Source organism: Vanacampus margaritifer, chromosome 10 (assembly GCF_051991255.1).
Source record: "Vanacampus margaritifer isolate UIUO_Vmar chromosome 10, RoL_Vmar_1.0, whole genome shotgun sequence".
Lineage (NCBI taxonomy): Eukaryota > Metazoa > Chordata > Actinopteri > Syngnathiformes > Syngnathidae > Vanacampus > Vanacampus margaritifer.
The window spans coordinates 17146805-17164493 of NC_135441.1; the positions used below are offsets into that span (position 1 = coordinate 17146805).

The 17689-nt window shown below is 39.4% G+C and overlaps 2 protein-coding genes across 2 annotated transcripts in view; one reads left to right on the forward strand and one right to left on the reverse strand.

Moving 5' to 3' along the window:
* Nucleotides 1–628: 628 nt before the first annotated feature.
* The window catches only part of LOC144059267 (uncharacterized), a 48950-nt gene continuing 31889 nt past the window's right edge, over nt 629–17689 (reverse strand). Inside the window, exons 4-5 of the mRNA XM_077578233.1 lie at nt 5784–5943; nt 629–1047 (exon numbers count right to left, since the gene is read on the reverse strand). Of these exons, the coding sequence (XP_077434359.1) occupies nt 1045–1047; nt 5784–5943 (163 nt within the window). The 3' untranslated portion in view covers nt 629–1044. The remainder of the gene's footprint in view (nt 1048–5783; nt 5944–17689) is intronic.
* On the forward strand, nt 8354–11422 carry adra2db (adrenergic, alpha-2D-, receptor b). The gene is made up of 2 exons (XM_077578232.1): nt 8354–8403; nt 9237–11422. The coding sequence occupies exon 2, from the start codon at nt 9601–9603 to the stop codon at nt 10861–10863; it is 1263 nt and encodes a 420-aa protein (XP_077434358.1). The 5' UTR covers nt 8354–8403; nt 9237–9600; the 3' UTR covers nt 10864–11422.

A 17689-nucleotide genomic window follows, 5' to 3' on the forward strand; every position in this document is an offset into this window, starting at 1 on the left:
ATGCGTTAACATTATTGTTAGGTCAATGTTCAGTAAGAAGCTTGTTTCAGTCAGAAATGTTCATCTATACTTTGTCTTGCCAGGGCCTTCACAACCCACAGTGATGACAATGTTATATTAACTCTTTGACTGCCAGACGTTTTCAGAAACGGGATGTCGCCAGTGCCAGCCGATTTAAGCATTTTAACTGATCGTTGAAGGGCCACAGAAAATGTTGTGTTTGGACTATGGAAACACACATACTACCAAATGAAAGATTGAACTCTCATCTTTCATCAGAAAAAAAAGTTTGTTTCTACCTTATTCCGTTCTTCAGTAATCAACAATAGAAAATGGTTAGTTTCACCAAAACGCTCTGTTTTGAAACAAAAAGCGGAGAAAAAGAGCTTTTTGTGAAACAATGTTATTTCATGCACTCTAGTGAATTGTACACTTCTTTTTGTCCATGAATGATGCCACAAACACCTAAATAGTGCTTTACTTCTGTAATACACCACCACCAACAATGAAAAAGTGTTTTTAGATTGCAAAATAACGTTTATTTCCATTCAATAGTGTAACAATTTGACAAAACAATTTCGCAAACTATTAAAAAATGTGTGCAACTGTGGTACTATTTACAATTATGTGGATGTTTCAAATACAGTTTTTCTTTTTGTAACACTGCCCTGCGTGCAAGGAGAGGGAGCAGGATTTGCACAACAGATACGTTTCACTTCGATTGTCCGTTTCGCGTGCAGACGTTACACTTTCTTGACGGCCTTTTTTTCCGGGGAATAGCAAGTAGCAGACTGTACCCACTCCTCCGATGAATATGCATTGGACTCGGGGCACTCTTCGTCGTCCGATTGAACGTCCACGCTTTTTTGTTTGTGACGGTGGAGCAGCCTGGTTATCCCCAACATGTGACTGACAAAGCATGGCAGGTACAGAGCTTCATAAGGATTAGTGGCGGATCACGGCCCGGTGACTCACTCCACAATGTGTGACACGAGAGGCTGGCGAGTGTCGTCGACGGCATCCTCGCCGTACACTCGTCTCAGATCACTGCAAAGGTAATTAACCGTGTTTTAGTGTCTGCCAGGGTACACTAACTGTGGATGGAAAAAAAAAACAAGATGGATTTGGAAGGGCGGCCACTCATTGGTGTTTCGGATCAGATCAGCATAGCAGCAAGCACTATGAGTCTCATAAATACTGCATCGTTTGTGTTTAAATAGCTGCACAGTAAATTTTGTAGAGTACATACATTTGACTCTAAACATAGTCTATTATGGTCCCACTCTAAATAGAGTAAAATTTACACTATAGGAAATATGGGTGTGAATTGCCACCTGGCGATTTGATTCGTATCACGATTCACAAGTCACGATTTGATACCGATTAATCCCGATACAAATCTATAAATTGATTTTTGCGATTTTTTTTAAACAAAAATTTAGAAAATACTAATCAGTAAACTTGTATATTTACACTGTAAGATTTGTACGAAAATGTATTTATTTATCTGAAAATTCAGGCTTATAACTGAGCCACTGCATTTAACAAACAGGTTGCAGTCTGTTTCATGTTTAAACAGCGCAGAAATAAAATATTAAGGATTAATGTTCCATTAATATAACATTCAAATAACACGTTTTGTTGAATATTCCCCTGAAAAAAAATTGATGTTTAAAAATCGATTCGGCCGCATATCGAATCGATTCGAGAATTGCGCGCTGTAATATCGCGATATATTGCCGAATCGATTTTTTTCTAACACCCCTACTTGTTAGAGAGTAAATTTTAGTCAAAGTATTTTTTCTCTTGTACTAGAGAATTGGCCTATCCCATGACAAAAAAACTATGTAAGTTTTTTCACTCAGAAATTCTAAGTAAATTAAATAAAAACAACTTTTTTGGGGTACATTTTACTAGTTTAGTAGTAAAAGTTACACAAGGGCTGAGGAACAAACTCACAAACTTCAACTTGAGCGACTGCCACTCTACCACCTGAGCTATGCCACTCCTACTGTTTGCCAATATCCAAAAGGCAACTAGGTACAAAGATTCCAGGTGACGAGCGATATACTAACACACACCCCACTGGACGTCATCTTATCTAGCTCTACTTTACTCATCTGTTTGAATAAAGCCCTGCTTTAAAATAGACACTCGTGCAAATAATCACCTGGTACTCCATGCGGTTGAATAAATAAATGCCACAGGGCAATATGTGAAAAATGCGGCAATTACGATAAATCTACTTGGCTTTTTATCATCTGATAGGAAAACCTTATTTAGTGCTGTCAAGTGTGACCTTCAATGCTTCATTAGTGTGGTGACACTCTCAACTTCCACTGTGTTTTAATTCAAAGCTTTTGGAAAATGCAGAAAGGAAATCTTGTTTGTTGGGATCACAACAAAAGGTCAGCAGTCATGTATTTATCCCCGACCTACCAGGCCGGAAGACATCGGCGGCAGCACAAGACGAATGGCTGCGAGATGTGGAAAGATGTCTGGGTGGGGAGGGGAGGGGGCAGGGGAGGGAGAAGGGGGGGGGGGGTTTACACGTGAATCACTGTGTGGCTGTGACACACTCACACAGACTCATAAGTCCTCTCCCACTCTCTATCTCCTCCAACACATCGAGCGTAGCCAGGGTCGCACTCACGCATGTAAATAAGAGCAGCTATCCAATAGTAAAGGCATCAGAAGGGGGTCACGGTTGAATTTGCGCAGGCTGAAATGCCAGAAGGAATGATTACTTTTACAAAGCACCTGCATCCTCACATGAGGTTTTCACATAGCACCTAAGGCCATTTATTCCTGGAATATTACATAACTACACTGGGTTGTGTGCACATTCAGCTCAAACGGGCTCCGTACAGAGGAAAACCCCCACAAAGGTAAAGAGGATTGAGGCAGCGGAGGGAAATGCAGCCCCCTGATGTTTCCACATGTCTGTTCACTGCAACAATTCTCATCTTTTTATCTAGTTTTGAATCACGGGCAGATTTGAGGACGTTGCAGTGGATTTTTGGTGTTTATTATGGTATTAACTCATTCGCTGCCATTGACGGCGATAGACGTCAAAAATTCATTTCACCTATTTCTAGTTAACATTTTTTCCCATTTTTGTTAACAAGAGTATGAAAACCTAGATTTTTTTTTTTACATTTAGAACAGATGTACATTTTTTTATATTAATCGCCTGATGCCCCTAATTTACGAAAAAAAAAATATATATTTTTTATTTATTTTTTAAGAAAAATCGTAAATCGTAATTAATCGCATGACTTCACTAGTTAACTCACGATTAATCCCAACCTGTTCTAATAAAATAAAAAAAATTCTAGGTTTTCAAACTCTTGTTAACAAAAGTGGGAAAAAAATGTTAAACTAAAAGAAATAGTTCAAATAAATTTTGGACGTCTATAGCCGTCAATGGCAGTGAATGAGTTAATAACCAGTGTTGAACAGCATCAGTTGGAGTGGTACCGGCTCGTAGACAGGTTCGTTAAACATGTATGCCTACTGAAAACTGATGTGTTGATCAGTCTTGCCTTTTTTTTGGGTTTCACCAGATAGATTAGATTGCAAATAAATAATAGCGCAAAAATACAAAAGTGAGACTCGAACCCGGTCTGTCTGTCTCTATATGTTTTGTTAGTGTTGACTACATGTTTTCTACAACCTCACTGTGCCTTTTCCTAATCTCCACCATTAGTCAAGACGACACATTTTTGACAGACATGCTAACACTAAAAAAGACACTAAGATCATTAGCGGCTCAGTAAAAATAAACGTTCGTCTTCCGACCAGACGACCCGGGTTTGATTCCCATAGCTATTTAACATAGATAGAGGCCGCTAAACTACAATATGTAACACTTGGTCGTATTTTGCTGCATGGTTAAATGACCAATATGGTCGTTATTGTTGGAGGAGGAGTTGATTTTTTTTGTCAGCCATTTTTGACGCTGCTTGTCTCATTTTCCTCTTGTAATAGATTATTATCAAGAGGAAAACGAGGGCCACCAGACCCAAAAGCAAAGAATTCTGACAGCAAGCATCAAGAAATCCTGTTTTTGTGGGTTTTATGAGCTGGAAGCCCAAATTATGTGAATATAAACAACAATGAAAATACTTGAAATCACCTCAATTGTGGGCCCTGAATCTATAATCTATGAAAGTTTGACTTTTTGAATGGAATTATTCAACTTTTTGAGGATATTATTTTTATTTAAAGGGTCTGTATATAAGATTGTTCTCTGTATGTTCATCTGTAGCTATTTTCGATAAAATATTTTTTTTAATTAATTTTTGGAGGTGTCTGGAACGGATTACTTAGATTTAGGCTACATCATTTCCTAAGGGAAATTTTGCTCCACTTTTCATATGATTTTTTACTGAGACTTTGCATCAGATTAATCAGGAACTAAGGTTCCACTGTCCTGCACTTTGCTTCATGTCATTTCTTCCTGCACACAGCGGCAAGGAGACTTGGGTAATGTAGCGTGAACACACCACTGATTAGATATGATGACTGCATCATAACAGGAAACTGCATCCCGGGGAAAAGGGACCTGGGCATTGTTGTACCATTTCAAGAAAAAAATTAATTAATTAACTCATTCACTGCCATTGGCGGTTATAGATGTCAAAAATTCATTTGAACTATTTGTATTAGTTTAACATTTGTTTCTACTTTTGTTTACAAGAGTATGAAAACCTAGAATTTTTTATTGTACATTTTGAACAGATATAAAAATTTGATTAATTGTGAGTTAACTATTGAAGTCATGGCATTAATTACGATTCAAAAATTTGATCGCCTGACACCACCTCATTTTCAATCATCTTTTTTTTAAAATTCATTCACTGCCGTTGACGGCTATTAACGTCAAAATTTTATTTGAACTATTTCTATTAGTTTAACAATTTTTCCCACCAGTATGAAAACTTTTCAGATTTTTAATTGTAATTAATTCAATAGTTAACTTATGATTAATCACAAATTTTATATCTGTTCTAAATGTACAATAATTTTTTTCTAGGCTTTCTTACTCTCGTTAATAAAAGTGGAAAAAATGCTAAAATAATAGAAATAGATTAAATGAATTTGACGTCTATAGCCGTCAATGGCAGTGAATGAGTTAATATGGCCTCTACACTGCAAATTTTGTAGTATTTTTACCTTGTGTAGGGAATTATCTAACAAGATGTACAGAGCATGTAATAAATATAGCGTGTATATTTACTTTAGAGGCACATACACAGCATAATGTGAGAGACAAACAACATACTGCAGCCACTTTCAGCTTCAAAGATTTAACTGTGTTATGTAATCACGCATACTGAACTTTCAAAGTTCTGAATTAGAGTTTGTGGTCCAGACTTTGTTGATGTTTTGAGCAAGTCTGCACTTTATTCTCTACAAATAAATCCTTTACACAAGATGTCTCCTTTTAAACACATTTGGTCACCGCCTGCAAGCAACCTTCTGAAATATTCAATTGCGCGTGACAGAGAATAAAAAGTGCATTCAGGTCCAACTGCAGAAGGTTATATATCTACGTCATGTTTCTTTAATTAAACCTCGGAGGGAATTTTTTTGTTTTGTCCCATCTGTTCTACGCCTTGGAACAAATCCATAAATGTGTTTAATAACCTGTTAATGTTCAAATAATCTTCAAGAGGAAACACAGTAAAAGAGAGGACACACACGTAATTACATCGTCCATCACAGCTTGCATAACGAGGCTCGCTCATTTGTAATAATTATAATTGCATCTATTTTACCAGACACCCTGTGGGTTGGCGAGTCACGCAGTGTGCAGAGCGCGCGTGTTGGGAGTTTGCTGAGGTCGCTGTGCTCCCGTGCGGCAGGTACGTCCTCCGGCAGATGTCTTCGCAGCCTTGATACACGGTGACAGTCACCCTGAAGACAATCTCCACCGAGCTGCATGTAAGAGAGAAAAAAAAATGTCTCTTGGCGTCCAGCAATATTAGTTAAGCTTCCATTGAAAATGTTTTCCATTGAAAACTTTTAATCGCCTATACAATAGTCATTCCGATTCACTTCAAGAAACCCAGAATGGCGCACATAGATATAGAACGGCATAGATAGTGTTGAAGAAAATAACCTTTTTCTTCGCGTGTTTCGTTTTCTTTCGGGTAGTGAGAATGTTGATTATCTGAATACAGGCTGGAGATCGGTGAACAGTTCCTTCGAAGGATTTATTTTTACAGAATATTCCGGACACAAGCAAGTTTACAGACAAAATGGCTGCATTCTTCTCGCAAGTGTGTCGATTACAGACGCTTACAACCTTTTTATACGATCTTGAAGGGCGGTTCCAAACAGCCCACCTGGAGTTCACCGGACATGAGATAAGACTTTAAACACATCATTGATTACAGACACTTCAACCACAAACAATGGCCCATTGTTGTGGAAATTGATGAGATCCCAGTCATGACGATAAGATTTTAAAAACATCATTGATTACAAACACTTGGCAGAAATTGCGACATCACTCACAAAGACACATCCACAGATAAAAGTTCTACTGAGGAAATAAATAAATTAAAACAGTTATGACTAAATCTGGGCAGAAGACCCTCTTCAATAGCCATAGATATTTACTATATTAATCTCTTCCACAGCTTTGGGTGTTCATGTGTGTCTTTTTGAATCACTGCTGCTCACCAAATATCCCCCGGGTCATACGTCAGCCTTACTGCTGCATACATGTTGCATAACAAGAGTTCCCTCAGCTAACAGGTAGTGTTCTAGGGTAAAGGGAGGGGGGGGGGGGTTCTGTCCCGCAAGGCAAAATCCACAGTAATGTACCCATATGGCTACTTGTTAGCGCCCAAGGCAATTTTCAATGATACAGGCTTTAAAGTTACAAAAGCCGCCGTTATTGGCAATGCCAAGACATTGTATCCTCGAAAAGTAGATATTTTTGAAAGAGGACACTTCCTTGACTAGTGTAATTGTGCAAAACTGTACAAAAGTCCGAAGTGTCTTGTTTTCTGAAATGGTTTTCTTTTTGCATATTAAACGGAAGATACCGCACGACGTTAGGTTGAGGAATCCAGGTCGAGAAAGAACAAACCCTGAAACAGTTTGACTTTAGCTGTAAGTGCTTCTACTCAACAGGTGCTTCTATGAGCTCGTTAACCTGCTAGTTAAGTAGAAGCATCTGTGGCTAAAGCCAATCTGTGGCAAGGTTTTTACTTTCTGGACATGGATTCCCCAACCCTGTAAATCACATATCAATTCATCTAGTGTGCAAGGTCCTTGTTATTAGTTACAATTAAAGTTACACATACATTATTTTATTAAGCTAAAACACATCTGTAATGAAGTGAGGTAAATTAAATATATCTTCAGCTACAACAATGACATTGTATATTTTTCAAAGTGGAGTTAAAGATACCTACAAGTCAAATGAAGACATCTGTCATTCCATAGCAGTTATTTAGGAGAACAGATATCATAATAATAATAATGCTTCAGATTTTTATAGCACTTTTCTAGACACTTTACAATGGAATGGATACATTATTCATGCGCTCACACTGTGGTGGCGGTAAGCTACTTAAGTAGCCATAGCTGCCCTGGGGCAGGCTGACGGAAGCGGGGCTGCTGTGTCATGTATGGGGCGTCTCACGAAAAAAAAATTGGTTAAGATGTCAAAAACATATGTGCGTACTTCACATTAGTTTCAAAACAGTAAATAGTACAATTCAGTATTTTTAAACCTGTTTTGAGAGACAGCCCAAGGAATACAAGAGTAAGCAAAATAAAACTCCACAGCCACCAGGAGCCCCCAAGAGAAATTAGACAATAAATACGGAGGATCTTGAGGAAGAGCAGAGAAAAAGTAGATAATTTAGATTTTTTTTTTGCTAGAGCTTTTAGACATTTTTATATAGATTTAAAACCTACTTGTTTTTTAAGCAATTGTCATCACCTTGTTTTATTTACCTCTGTTCAATTACAGTATATCATAATATTTATGTAATGTTTGCGTAGACATTTTGTTTATATTATTTAATACACTAAGTTATACCTAAGTGAATTTATTTGTTGTTGCACTTTGATGATTTTGGCACTCTGCTGTGGCATTTTTAAACCATAATCAAACAAAATAATTTTTTTACAGTAAATACATAAGTATACCAGTTTATTTTTGTTACTTTCAAAATGTATTGTTATATTGCTAATAATGGAAATCTGCTCTGGAAGCATATATTTTTTCTTTTCTTTTCTTAACGTAATATTACAACTGAATTCCCTTTGTTCTGCTTCTGTTTGCTAGTCCTATGCACAGTTGTTAGCAAACAAGGAACGCTCACAGTGGATTTTCAGCCATAGTTTCAGCAAAGCTCCGGAGACCCACGGTAGCAGGTCAGTGTGAAGCTACAAGGGTATGCCTGGAATACAAATGATTGACACCTCTTCAGTCACAGGTTGTTGTTTTTTAATCAGATTGGTTGTTTTTTCCTCAGGCACGGTGGTTTTCTTTAAAAAAAAAAAAAAAAAAACTAAATAAAGGTCAAAGACGAGGCCATAGGGCTGAATGTTTTAACAAGTGATTTTGGTATAACAAATGTGACAGACCGTGATTTTATTTTTTTTAATGGCAAACTCATTTTATACACAAGTAGTCTAACAAAGCAGGCTTAGATTTCACAAAATGTGTAAGTAAATTGACGGCATCATTTCAGTTTTTTTTTTTGGGGGGGGGGGGGGGGTGATATTTTTGTTTGGTGGTGTGCCATGAGATTTTTATGATGTGCCTTGGCTTAATACAGGTTGGGAAACGCTGGTTTAGTGACTGTAAATGGATTTTGGGTGTAATTAGTGGGTTGATTAAGTTGCCACTAACCTGCTTATCTCACAAGGGACATTTCGCCCGCCTTTTAGCAGCGAACGGATTGAAGTAAAAGACTAATTAAAAATACAGATGATTTCATAACATGGTAACCTTCATCTTGTTTGGCAGTCCAAGGCTGTTCTTTCTACTGCACTACCCTCTGCATATCGGTAGATGAAAGTCAAGGGGGGGAAAAAACAAAGTGTATGAAATCAAACACTCAAGCCCAAGGGCATCCTTGAAGGGAAAATGTTTCCTGTTTAGAAGAAATCTCAAAACCAGCTGTCCAAACAGCCTCTCTCTCTCTCTCTCTCTCTCTCTCTCCCCCAAATCGTCTCTCTCCCTCTCCTCTTCTGAAGTTTAGAAAACGGGCTGGTCCTCGGAGTGATGTCACCTCCCCTCCTGCATGGCCATGCAAGCACTAGCAGCGTGCGTCCCCGAAGAGACGCTTGGCACCCGAACGCAGAGGCAGCATTACGCACGGATCCTCAACTGCACGTGACATGCTTTGTGGCACATTTACGATGCATTCGGAACTACTTCGTCGCATCGGGACTTTTGGGGGGTCTTGTTGTAGCGGTGCGTTAGCGTTACACTCCGGCAGTCGGGATTCCTTCGTTCGGTTAAGAGAGCATTACGCGCGCTTCGACTCCACGTCTCGGCTGTGTGGGAGGACACGCGGAAAGTGCACGCACAAACATGACGCACCGGGGCAGATTTGAGCCGCGATGGATTCGAGTGAGGTGAACGTGTTCGAAAATGTCTCTAACGGCACGCACGCGCCGCTCGAGTGGCCCCACACGGCGCCGGCCGCCGCGCTCATCATCTTAGTGGTCGCCGTCATCATCTCCGTGACGATCGTGGGGAACGTGCTGGTGATCGTGGCGGTGTTGACGAGCAGGGCTCTGCGCGCGCCGCAAAACCTCTTCTTGGTCTCGTTGGCCTCGGCGGACATCCTGGTGGCCACCCTGGTCATCCCCTTCTCGCTGGTAAACGAGGTGATGGGCTACTGGTACTTTGGAAGCACTTGGTGCGCATTTTACCTGGCGCTGGACGTGCTGTTCTGCACGTCATCGATTGTGCACCTGTGCGCCATCAGTTTGGATCGCTACTGGTCCGTCACCAAGGCGGTGAGCTACAACTTGAAGAGGACTCCGAAGCGCATCAAATCCATGATCGCGATGGTGTGGGTGGTCTCGGCGGTCATCTCCTTCCCTCCTCTCCTCATGACCAAGCACGACGAGCGGGAGTGTCTCATCAACGACGAGACTTGGTACATCCTCTCCTCCTGCGCGGTGTCATTCTTTGCGCCGGGTCTGATCATGATCTTGGTCTACTGTAAGATCTACAAGGTGGCCAAGCAGCGCTCCTCCACGGTGTTCGTGGCCAAAAACGGACTGGAGAGGCAGCCATCTCAGTCAGAAACCTGCTTCGTCCGGAACGACCGCTTCGAGACGGAGAGTCCCAGCAGCCAAAGTTCGGGCAGTCATCCGCAGAGACAAGGCGAGCTCGATGACATCGACCTGGAGGAGAGCTGCTGTCCGTCGGATACCAAAACACGCAATCACCACTTCGCCAGAAGGGGGAAGTTGGAGGGTCCGGACAGCCGCTCGTCGCAGAACTGTCGCATTTCCTGGGCTTCGTCCCGCACATCACAGCTCTACCCGGAGCACAAACATGTACCGGCCGGGCGCCAACACGCTGCCGCTGTAAACAAGACCAAAGTGGCCCAGATGCGGGAGAAGCGCTTCACTTTCGTTCTGGCCGTGGTGATGGGGGTGTTTGTGCTCTGCTGGTTTCCCTTCTTTTTCACCTACAGCCTGCACGCTATCTGCAGGGACAGCTGCTACATCCCTGGCACACTTTTCAATCTTTTCTTTTGGATTGGCTACTGCAACAGCTCTGTCAACCCCATCATTTACACAATTTTCAACAGGGATTTCAGGAAAGCCTTCAAAAAAATCATTTGGCCCACTCCGAAGCGGACATAAACACAGGAAGGCTTTCTGGGTGGCAAAGCCGCTTTCCCAGCTTTCTTTTGCAAGAGCGAGGAAGGAATTTAGGCAGATTAACAGAACTCAGCCCGGAGCTGATTATTTCCCCTCTGCACAATTAAAAAGTGACTTTTGGAACAATGGGGTGTATAGGCTTACATGACAATGTTGACGAAAATGTAAAACGTTGAGCAAAAAGAGTAGAAAAATACATGAATAACCATCTGGAATGTGCATGGTCAGTATTAAAAATGTACCTCAGAGATGTTTCTGTTGGTGATTGACTGCAAACATTTAACAATATCATCAGATTCGAGTTTTAGTATCAACAACAAAAACACAGAAAGAAGGTCCGAGTGTAGTGAGTTGCTGGACATGCATATTCAGTCCGTAAAAGGCTCAGCATCCTGACCTTGGGGACCTTCAAAGACGCTACATGTCACATAAATAAACAAATAAAGGTATTGTTATTATTATTGTTGTTATTATTATTAAAGATATTTTATTGAATTTAAGTTTACACCTGATGGTATTTGATGCAGGGCTCCAACAGCAAAAAATTATAAATAAAAAAAAATCATATTAGGAACAACTGCACAATACAAAAGTTGTATCAATACTTGAGGTCTTGATAAGATAATAATATTGACGTAAATGTTTCTTTTGTTTGTAAAGTAGTGCCTTGAGATACAAGTTTAATTTGTTCAATGACACTGCTTGTAACTCAAACCATTTGTATTTGAATGAAAATGCTGTTAATACAGCCCCCCCACAAAAAAAAACAACAATCTGTGTGTGTTTTTTTTTTAAATAGCACTTTAATACTATACTTTCTAAAAACATAGTAACAAACAAACAAAATGTAAAAGTATTTAAGAGTTTGTGTATCATGATTTAATGCTTCAAATCAATTATTTGTGCTGCTCCATGTATACCCACCTTGGCCACCAAGGGGCAGTATAAATCAGTGATAAAGATAAATGAAGACGGTGGCTCTTGGCTTGTTAATTGACATTGCTATTATTTTTCTATGACAATAATAACTATGAACATATTGGTCTTTTTCCCCACAGAGGATAAAGAATATCTTTACATGCATGCAAGTATAATATTTGAAAATATCTGTTGCCGAAAGGGTTCTAAAACCACAACTGCAGATGCTAATCATTAGCATGGCAATGGCTAATACTAAGATACGGGGGCCTTTCATAGGGCAGTTGTTTGGTTGTTTTAAATGCACAATGTGTAATTCTTTAGTTTAATTTGACAGTAAATTTCAACTGGGAGTGGCATTAAACAGCTGGAAGCCTCTTATTTTTGATCAAATGTTCACTATTTGTCAAAGTGCTACGTTCTGATGCGTTTGCTGCTGCCGTATTCTGCTGACAATTTTTCGGCCTATGTGAGAGGAGCAAAAGGCTGTAATTTTTTTTTTTTACAGCTCTGGGATTGAATCCCTTTTTTTTGGTGCAGGTGTGCCTAATGTTGTGGCCTTCCCTCTAAATTTGCTGGTCTGTGAGATTTCATTGCACCACTTCATTCTACGACAATGGCTGACCTGAGGCACGGATGTGCAAACACTACTGGATAAGTTTGTACATGTCAAGTGAATACATCTATATTATCTGTGCAAACATTCAAACCACGTGATATCCCTTTTCTCAAACACAAACAGGCTTATGTAAGATCAAATCTGGGTTATGCTGTCTAGTGAATATTGCGTTTATTTTATCATCTATTCCTCACCAGAAGTATCCAGCTAACGTCTATTTTTTATACCGCTTGTCCAAATTCGGGTTACCGGTAAGCTGAAACCTACTGTAACCAAGGTGACTTTGGGTGCGAGGTGGGGTGAACAAATTACCATTAGCATGTAAATTCATACCTTTGGGTAATTTAGAGTAGCATACTGTACAGGGGGTCTTCAGTTTACGATGGCCTTCCATTCCTACAGCTATTTTGTATGTCGGTGGAATGAGTGCCATTCCTAACCACAAAATGTCCTAATTACAGTAAATATTTGTATTAAAAACAAACCTAGACCATCAATATAAAACAATAAAATGAAGAACAGTCAGAAAGTCGGGAATTGAGCGTGCCTTCTTTTGCCGCATGACAAATTATTCCTACACTGCGCCACATTTCATTGCGTGGTATTCAGAATCACAAAATGTCATAATTACAGTCAATATTTGGATTAAAAACACTTCTAGGGAATGGGCATAAAACAATAAAAAGAAGAACAGCGAGTCAGGCAGTAAGTGAGCGTGCCTTCTTGTGCCCCGTGACCGGGAATTCTTATGGCGTTCGTAACCTGAAAATGTCATAAATGTTGCCGCGTCATAAATCAAAAAAACCTTTGTATTCAATTAACCTAACATGCATGATGTTGTAACGTGAAGAAGCCAGAGAGAAAGGTCAGACATTTAAACCCAGATGCCGTGACGCTCAGACAGAGACTACCCACTAGGCCACTACCCAGGTCATTCATCAGTTCAAATAAGAGAGCTACTGGCCCGTGATAAAGTTGCAGGTCAGAGGGCAGGCAGTCACAGGCACTTACCCAGCAATGTGTGAATGAATAACATCCCACCACTTGGGCCAATGCGAGCCTAAACGGATTCCAGCTCTGTGAAGTATTGCACAGGAAGTGGTAAAGCAAAGTGATTGATGAAGGCTGTTTGTCAACTTCAAGGTTTCAAATGAAGCGCTGAAGAGGACTCGCATGACACTTGACATCAATTATACAGACGCTCCCCTACTTACGAACATTCGAGTTACGAACAACGGTACATACGAACATTTCTGCGCGTACAGTATGTCGAAAAATGTTCGGAAAGAAATGCTGTAAGTTAGATTTTGTATTGCGCGTAGTGCTTTTTTCCGCCGCTAATACCGACGATTGGCGCTGTGAGAGCTCATTGGAGGCTGAGCAACGTGGCGAGGAGGAGGAGGAAGAAAACGGCGGTCCCCATGAAGCAGGAAATAACTTTTGAAGCCGATTCCAGCGACCACGAAGAATCTCTCATGATATAAAATCCTCCTCTTCCTCCTCCTCCATCATCTCCTTAAGCATCGAGTACATCTTCCAAAAGTAAGTTAAACTTCATTTTATTTATCTTATTACGTACATGTACATACTGTGTGTGTGTGTCTCGCTCTCTCTCTCTAACATACGTAGTACAGTACAGTACTGTACGTATTCTCTCCATTTTATTAAGTTTTTTTCAGTACAAACCAATGCAGGTTACTTGTACAAGCCTTAAACATACTTATATAAACCTTCAATATACTTATATAGGCTTTAAACATAAATTATAATACAAAATATAGCACTGAAGCAACTTACGAACAAATTCACCTTACGAACGATCGTCCGGAACGTAACTCGTTCGTAAGGTGGGGAGCGTCTGTATTATACTGGCAACATTGAGCACACCTGTATGCACATTGTAATAATAGCATCCACACAAGAGTTGCATCTAAAATGATGTCATTACGAAGCAAATTTTACCGTAAACTATAGTTTTAAGGGATGTAGAACTGCACAATGTATTGGTGATCTTCATTTAATAACAAAAACACAAAACTATGAGAAATCAGTGGTGGGCGATGTATTACACAACATCACAAAAATGTAAATAAATAAAAAATATCATAGCAGAAATTCTGATTAATACATGTATCTTTTAAATTTTTTTTCCTAGTCAAATTTGGTCTGCTCTGACCAACCAACCAGAGGGATGGAAATTATTTGGCATCCTCATTGGCCAGCTCATTGGCCCTTAGGGGACAAAATTGACGTCTGATTATTTTTTGTTTGTTTTTTCTCTGTGGACCAACGTGTGCAAAAAGTTTAGACTTAAGACTAATATGGAAACAAATAGAGGCTGAAATCTGATTGGACAAAACAATCATGTCTACGTAGAGTACTGTATTAGAAGCATTGCAGCAAAGAGAAAAAACAAAGTGAAGAGAACAGACTTTTGGGAATAAATTGATAATATTTTATTTAACAAATATTAAAATTTAAGTTGTAAATGTCAGTAAATGCTTTTCATAGTGTTTTGGCCAGCAGAGAAGATTTTGTTTGCCTTGACTGTTCACCAATGTTGAAAACAGCTCGCAGTATGTGTCAGCGTATTGTTAAATTAATACCTCTCTGACAGTTTATTGAGCTTTAGTATGTTTGGAATTGTGCAAGATTCCCTAAAGAAATGGTGCGAACAACAATAATAATCTCAGCATCAGCAATAGAAGTTTGTAGCTATATTTCCTGTGGCAACCCCCCAAAACAAAACAACTATCACTGCCAGAGCTGGTTTTCCATCTAGTTGCAAATGAGTATGATTCAATAAGAATATCTATTACTGAGTCAAGCGCTGGCCTGAGCCGTATTCATGGCTCAGTCGTCTGAATGATAAGTAAACAAACAACGCATGAGATATGATGCCCGTGTGATTCACGGCTGGACCAGAGCTTAATCTAGGATGGAAAACACATGGCTAATGTTATTGCACTTTCTATACGGCAGCAGGCAAGTGTCATCCTGAAGGAGGTGAAGAAGCGTTGTCTGGGAAAAGTGTGGAGAGGAAACGCAGACCAGCCAGATATGAAGTTGAATGTGTGTGTGCATGCGTACACTTACTACTATTTATATCCTCTTAAGAATGTCTCCTACTGGCACCGCGCCAAAGATAATCACCACATTTGAGGGGCGTCACAGCAAAAACATTTTTTTATTTTTTTAAATCTCTAGTCAAGTAAGTAAGTCGATGCACGTGTGGGCGTTGCGAAGCCCAGTGGAGGCGAATGCGTATTGTATTGTCTCTAAATGTGAAACTCCATTTTATTCTTAAACAGTTCATCAGTACAAGTGAGGATAAGAAGAAAACATTGATCTTATGAGTCACATTTTACAGATGTCTCACGCAAGTTGTGCTTAAAAAAAAAGTGAGGCATTTAAAAGGAGAAAATGTTCCCCCACTGTAGCATAGGAATTCAAATGGATGACTTAACATTAAGACTATTGTACTAGTGAAACTAACAATCTTCCATTTTCTTTCGCAAATAAATGCCTGCGAGTTACATTAATTGACAAATTAATTTAACTGTGTACATGTAAAATTGGATTTAATTTCTCTAGAGAGTGAGGTCACTCCCCTCAATGGATGCCACTTTTCCCAAGTGAAAATATTTGCGCAAATACTGAAATGTAATTCCCTCGATGGAAACTTACTTACCAACTCAATTATCTTTCCCATCAACATGTTGTTACAGAATGAAGCAACAATAATGGAGTGCAGTGTTTTTTTTTTTTTGTTATCAGTGCTCGAGTTTTTCTCAATTTCAATCTGGTATAACAGTCATGTATGTCACTTGTTAACTTGCGACATCTGTGTTGTAGAGGAATAATAGTTCCACATGGAAAAGCAAAACAAAGCAGTAAAATTACAAAGAAAAAAGTAACGTTTTGGAAATAAATGATTATTGTAATCATGAGGATTTAACGTGAAGTAATTTTAAAGAGCAAAACAAATTTCCCATGCAAACTTAATGACAACAATCTGAGACAAACAGACACTTTTTTTGTATGCAAGTTGAACTATATGAGGATTTTCTACAGTTAATTTAACACAGTTAAAATTGTTCTAAGACTAGTTTTCAACTCATTTAGCGGCAATTCTAAATGCCGAATCGCACGTGAAAGGTGTCGCACAGCACATAAGTTTACAGCTAATCAAAATGCCAGGTTATATTCACATAATCTTTCACAACAAAAATGACAGTAAGCGTCCTGGGTGTTTGGAAGGCTTAAATGGGGAGTTAGCAGATTTTTTTTGTCAACGAAATCGCTACCTGAAGCGACTTGGAATTATCAATATTTCTGCTAGAGAGGTACTTTAATCACTTATTTTTAGTTTTAAATTGATTGTACATTAAAAAAAAAAAAAGCAACTTCAAACCGATAAATTTAGTGTAACTGTAACAGCAATTATGTAAAAGTCATGCTAGCAACATAACTGTGGCTAACATTGGCTTGTTTACGCAGCTACTGCTAATGCTAGCTTAATATTGCTAGCACTGTCATTTGTCAATGGGGGGGGGGGGGGGCAGTTTGGTCAGAGAATGTAGTTGGGGAGGGGGATTGGTTTAGTGACACGAGGCTACATTCTATTTTGCTAGGAGTTAAAATCCTTTAATATTTCAGCTTAATCTTTGTTTGTGGTCTTAATATACTTCTTTGTATCATCACATATAACAACATTAGCTTTATGCTAGACCATCTTTAAGTCCCTATATGTAACCTGTGATTGTTTGATGGCCAGTCCAGAGTCTGGCTTTCGACAAAAGTTAGCCAGGTCAGGCTTGTGATCTCTGTGACTCTAAAACGGGATAAAGAGTACAGTATAGAAAATTTATGTGAGTATTGAAACACTCCTTTACTGTTGTGGTTTTGCTAAGTGAAAAACCAGCCTTTCTCTTAAACGTTTCGTCATTTATTTATTCCAATCTACAAAAAAAACAACCAAAAAATAGAATGAGAGCTCAGGTGACCTTTACCCCTTGTGGACTCTTCTCAAGGCTAATGAGAGCAACAGGCCATGTGGAGGGAGCCAAAACACTTCCTGGTGTGGGATGCGGAGAGGAAATCTTTATTTGGATCTTACAGAATGCTAAAGGTCAGAGACGACCACTGTGATTGTTTGGGTCCAAGAGTGGGGCCTAAGACTATCAACAGTCCTACCAGGTGAGGATGATTGTTGTTAAAAATGTTTCAAGATGAAAGCGGCATAAACAAACGGCCTTCAGAAGCCAGCTG

What these genes read in the sequence shown, in the direction of transcription:
- adra2db (XM_077578232.1), top strand. Translation starts at nt 9,601, where the DNA reads ATGGATTCGAGTGAGGTGAACGTGTTCGAAAATGTCTCTAACGGCACG.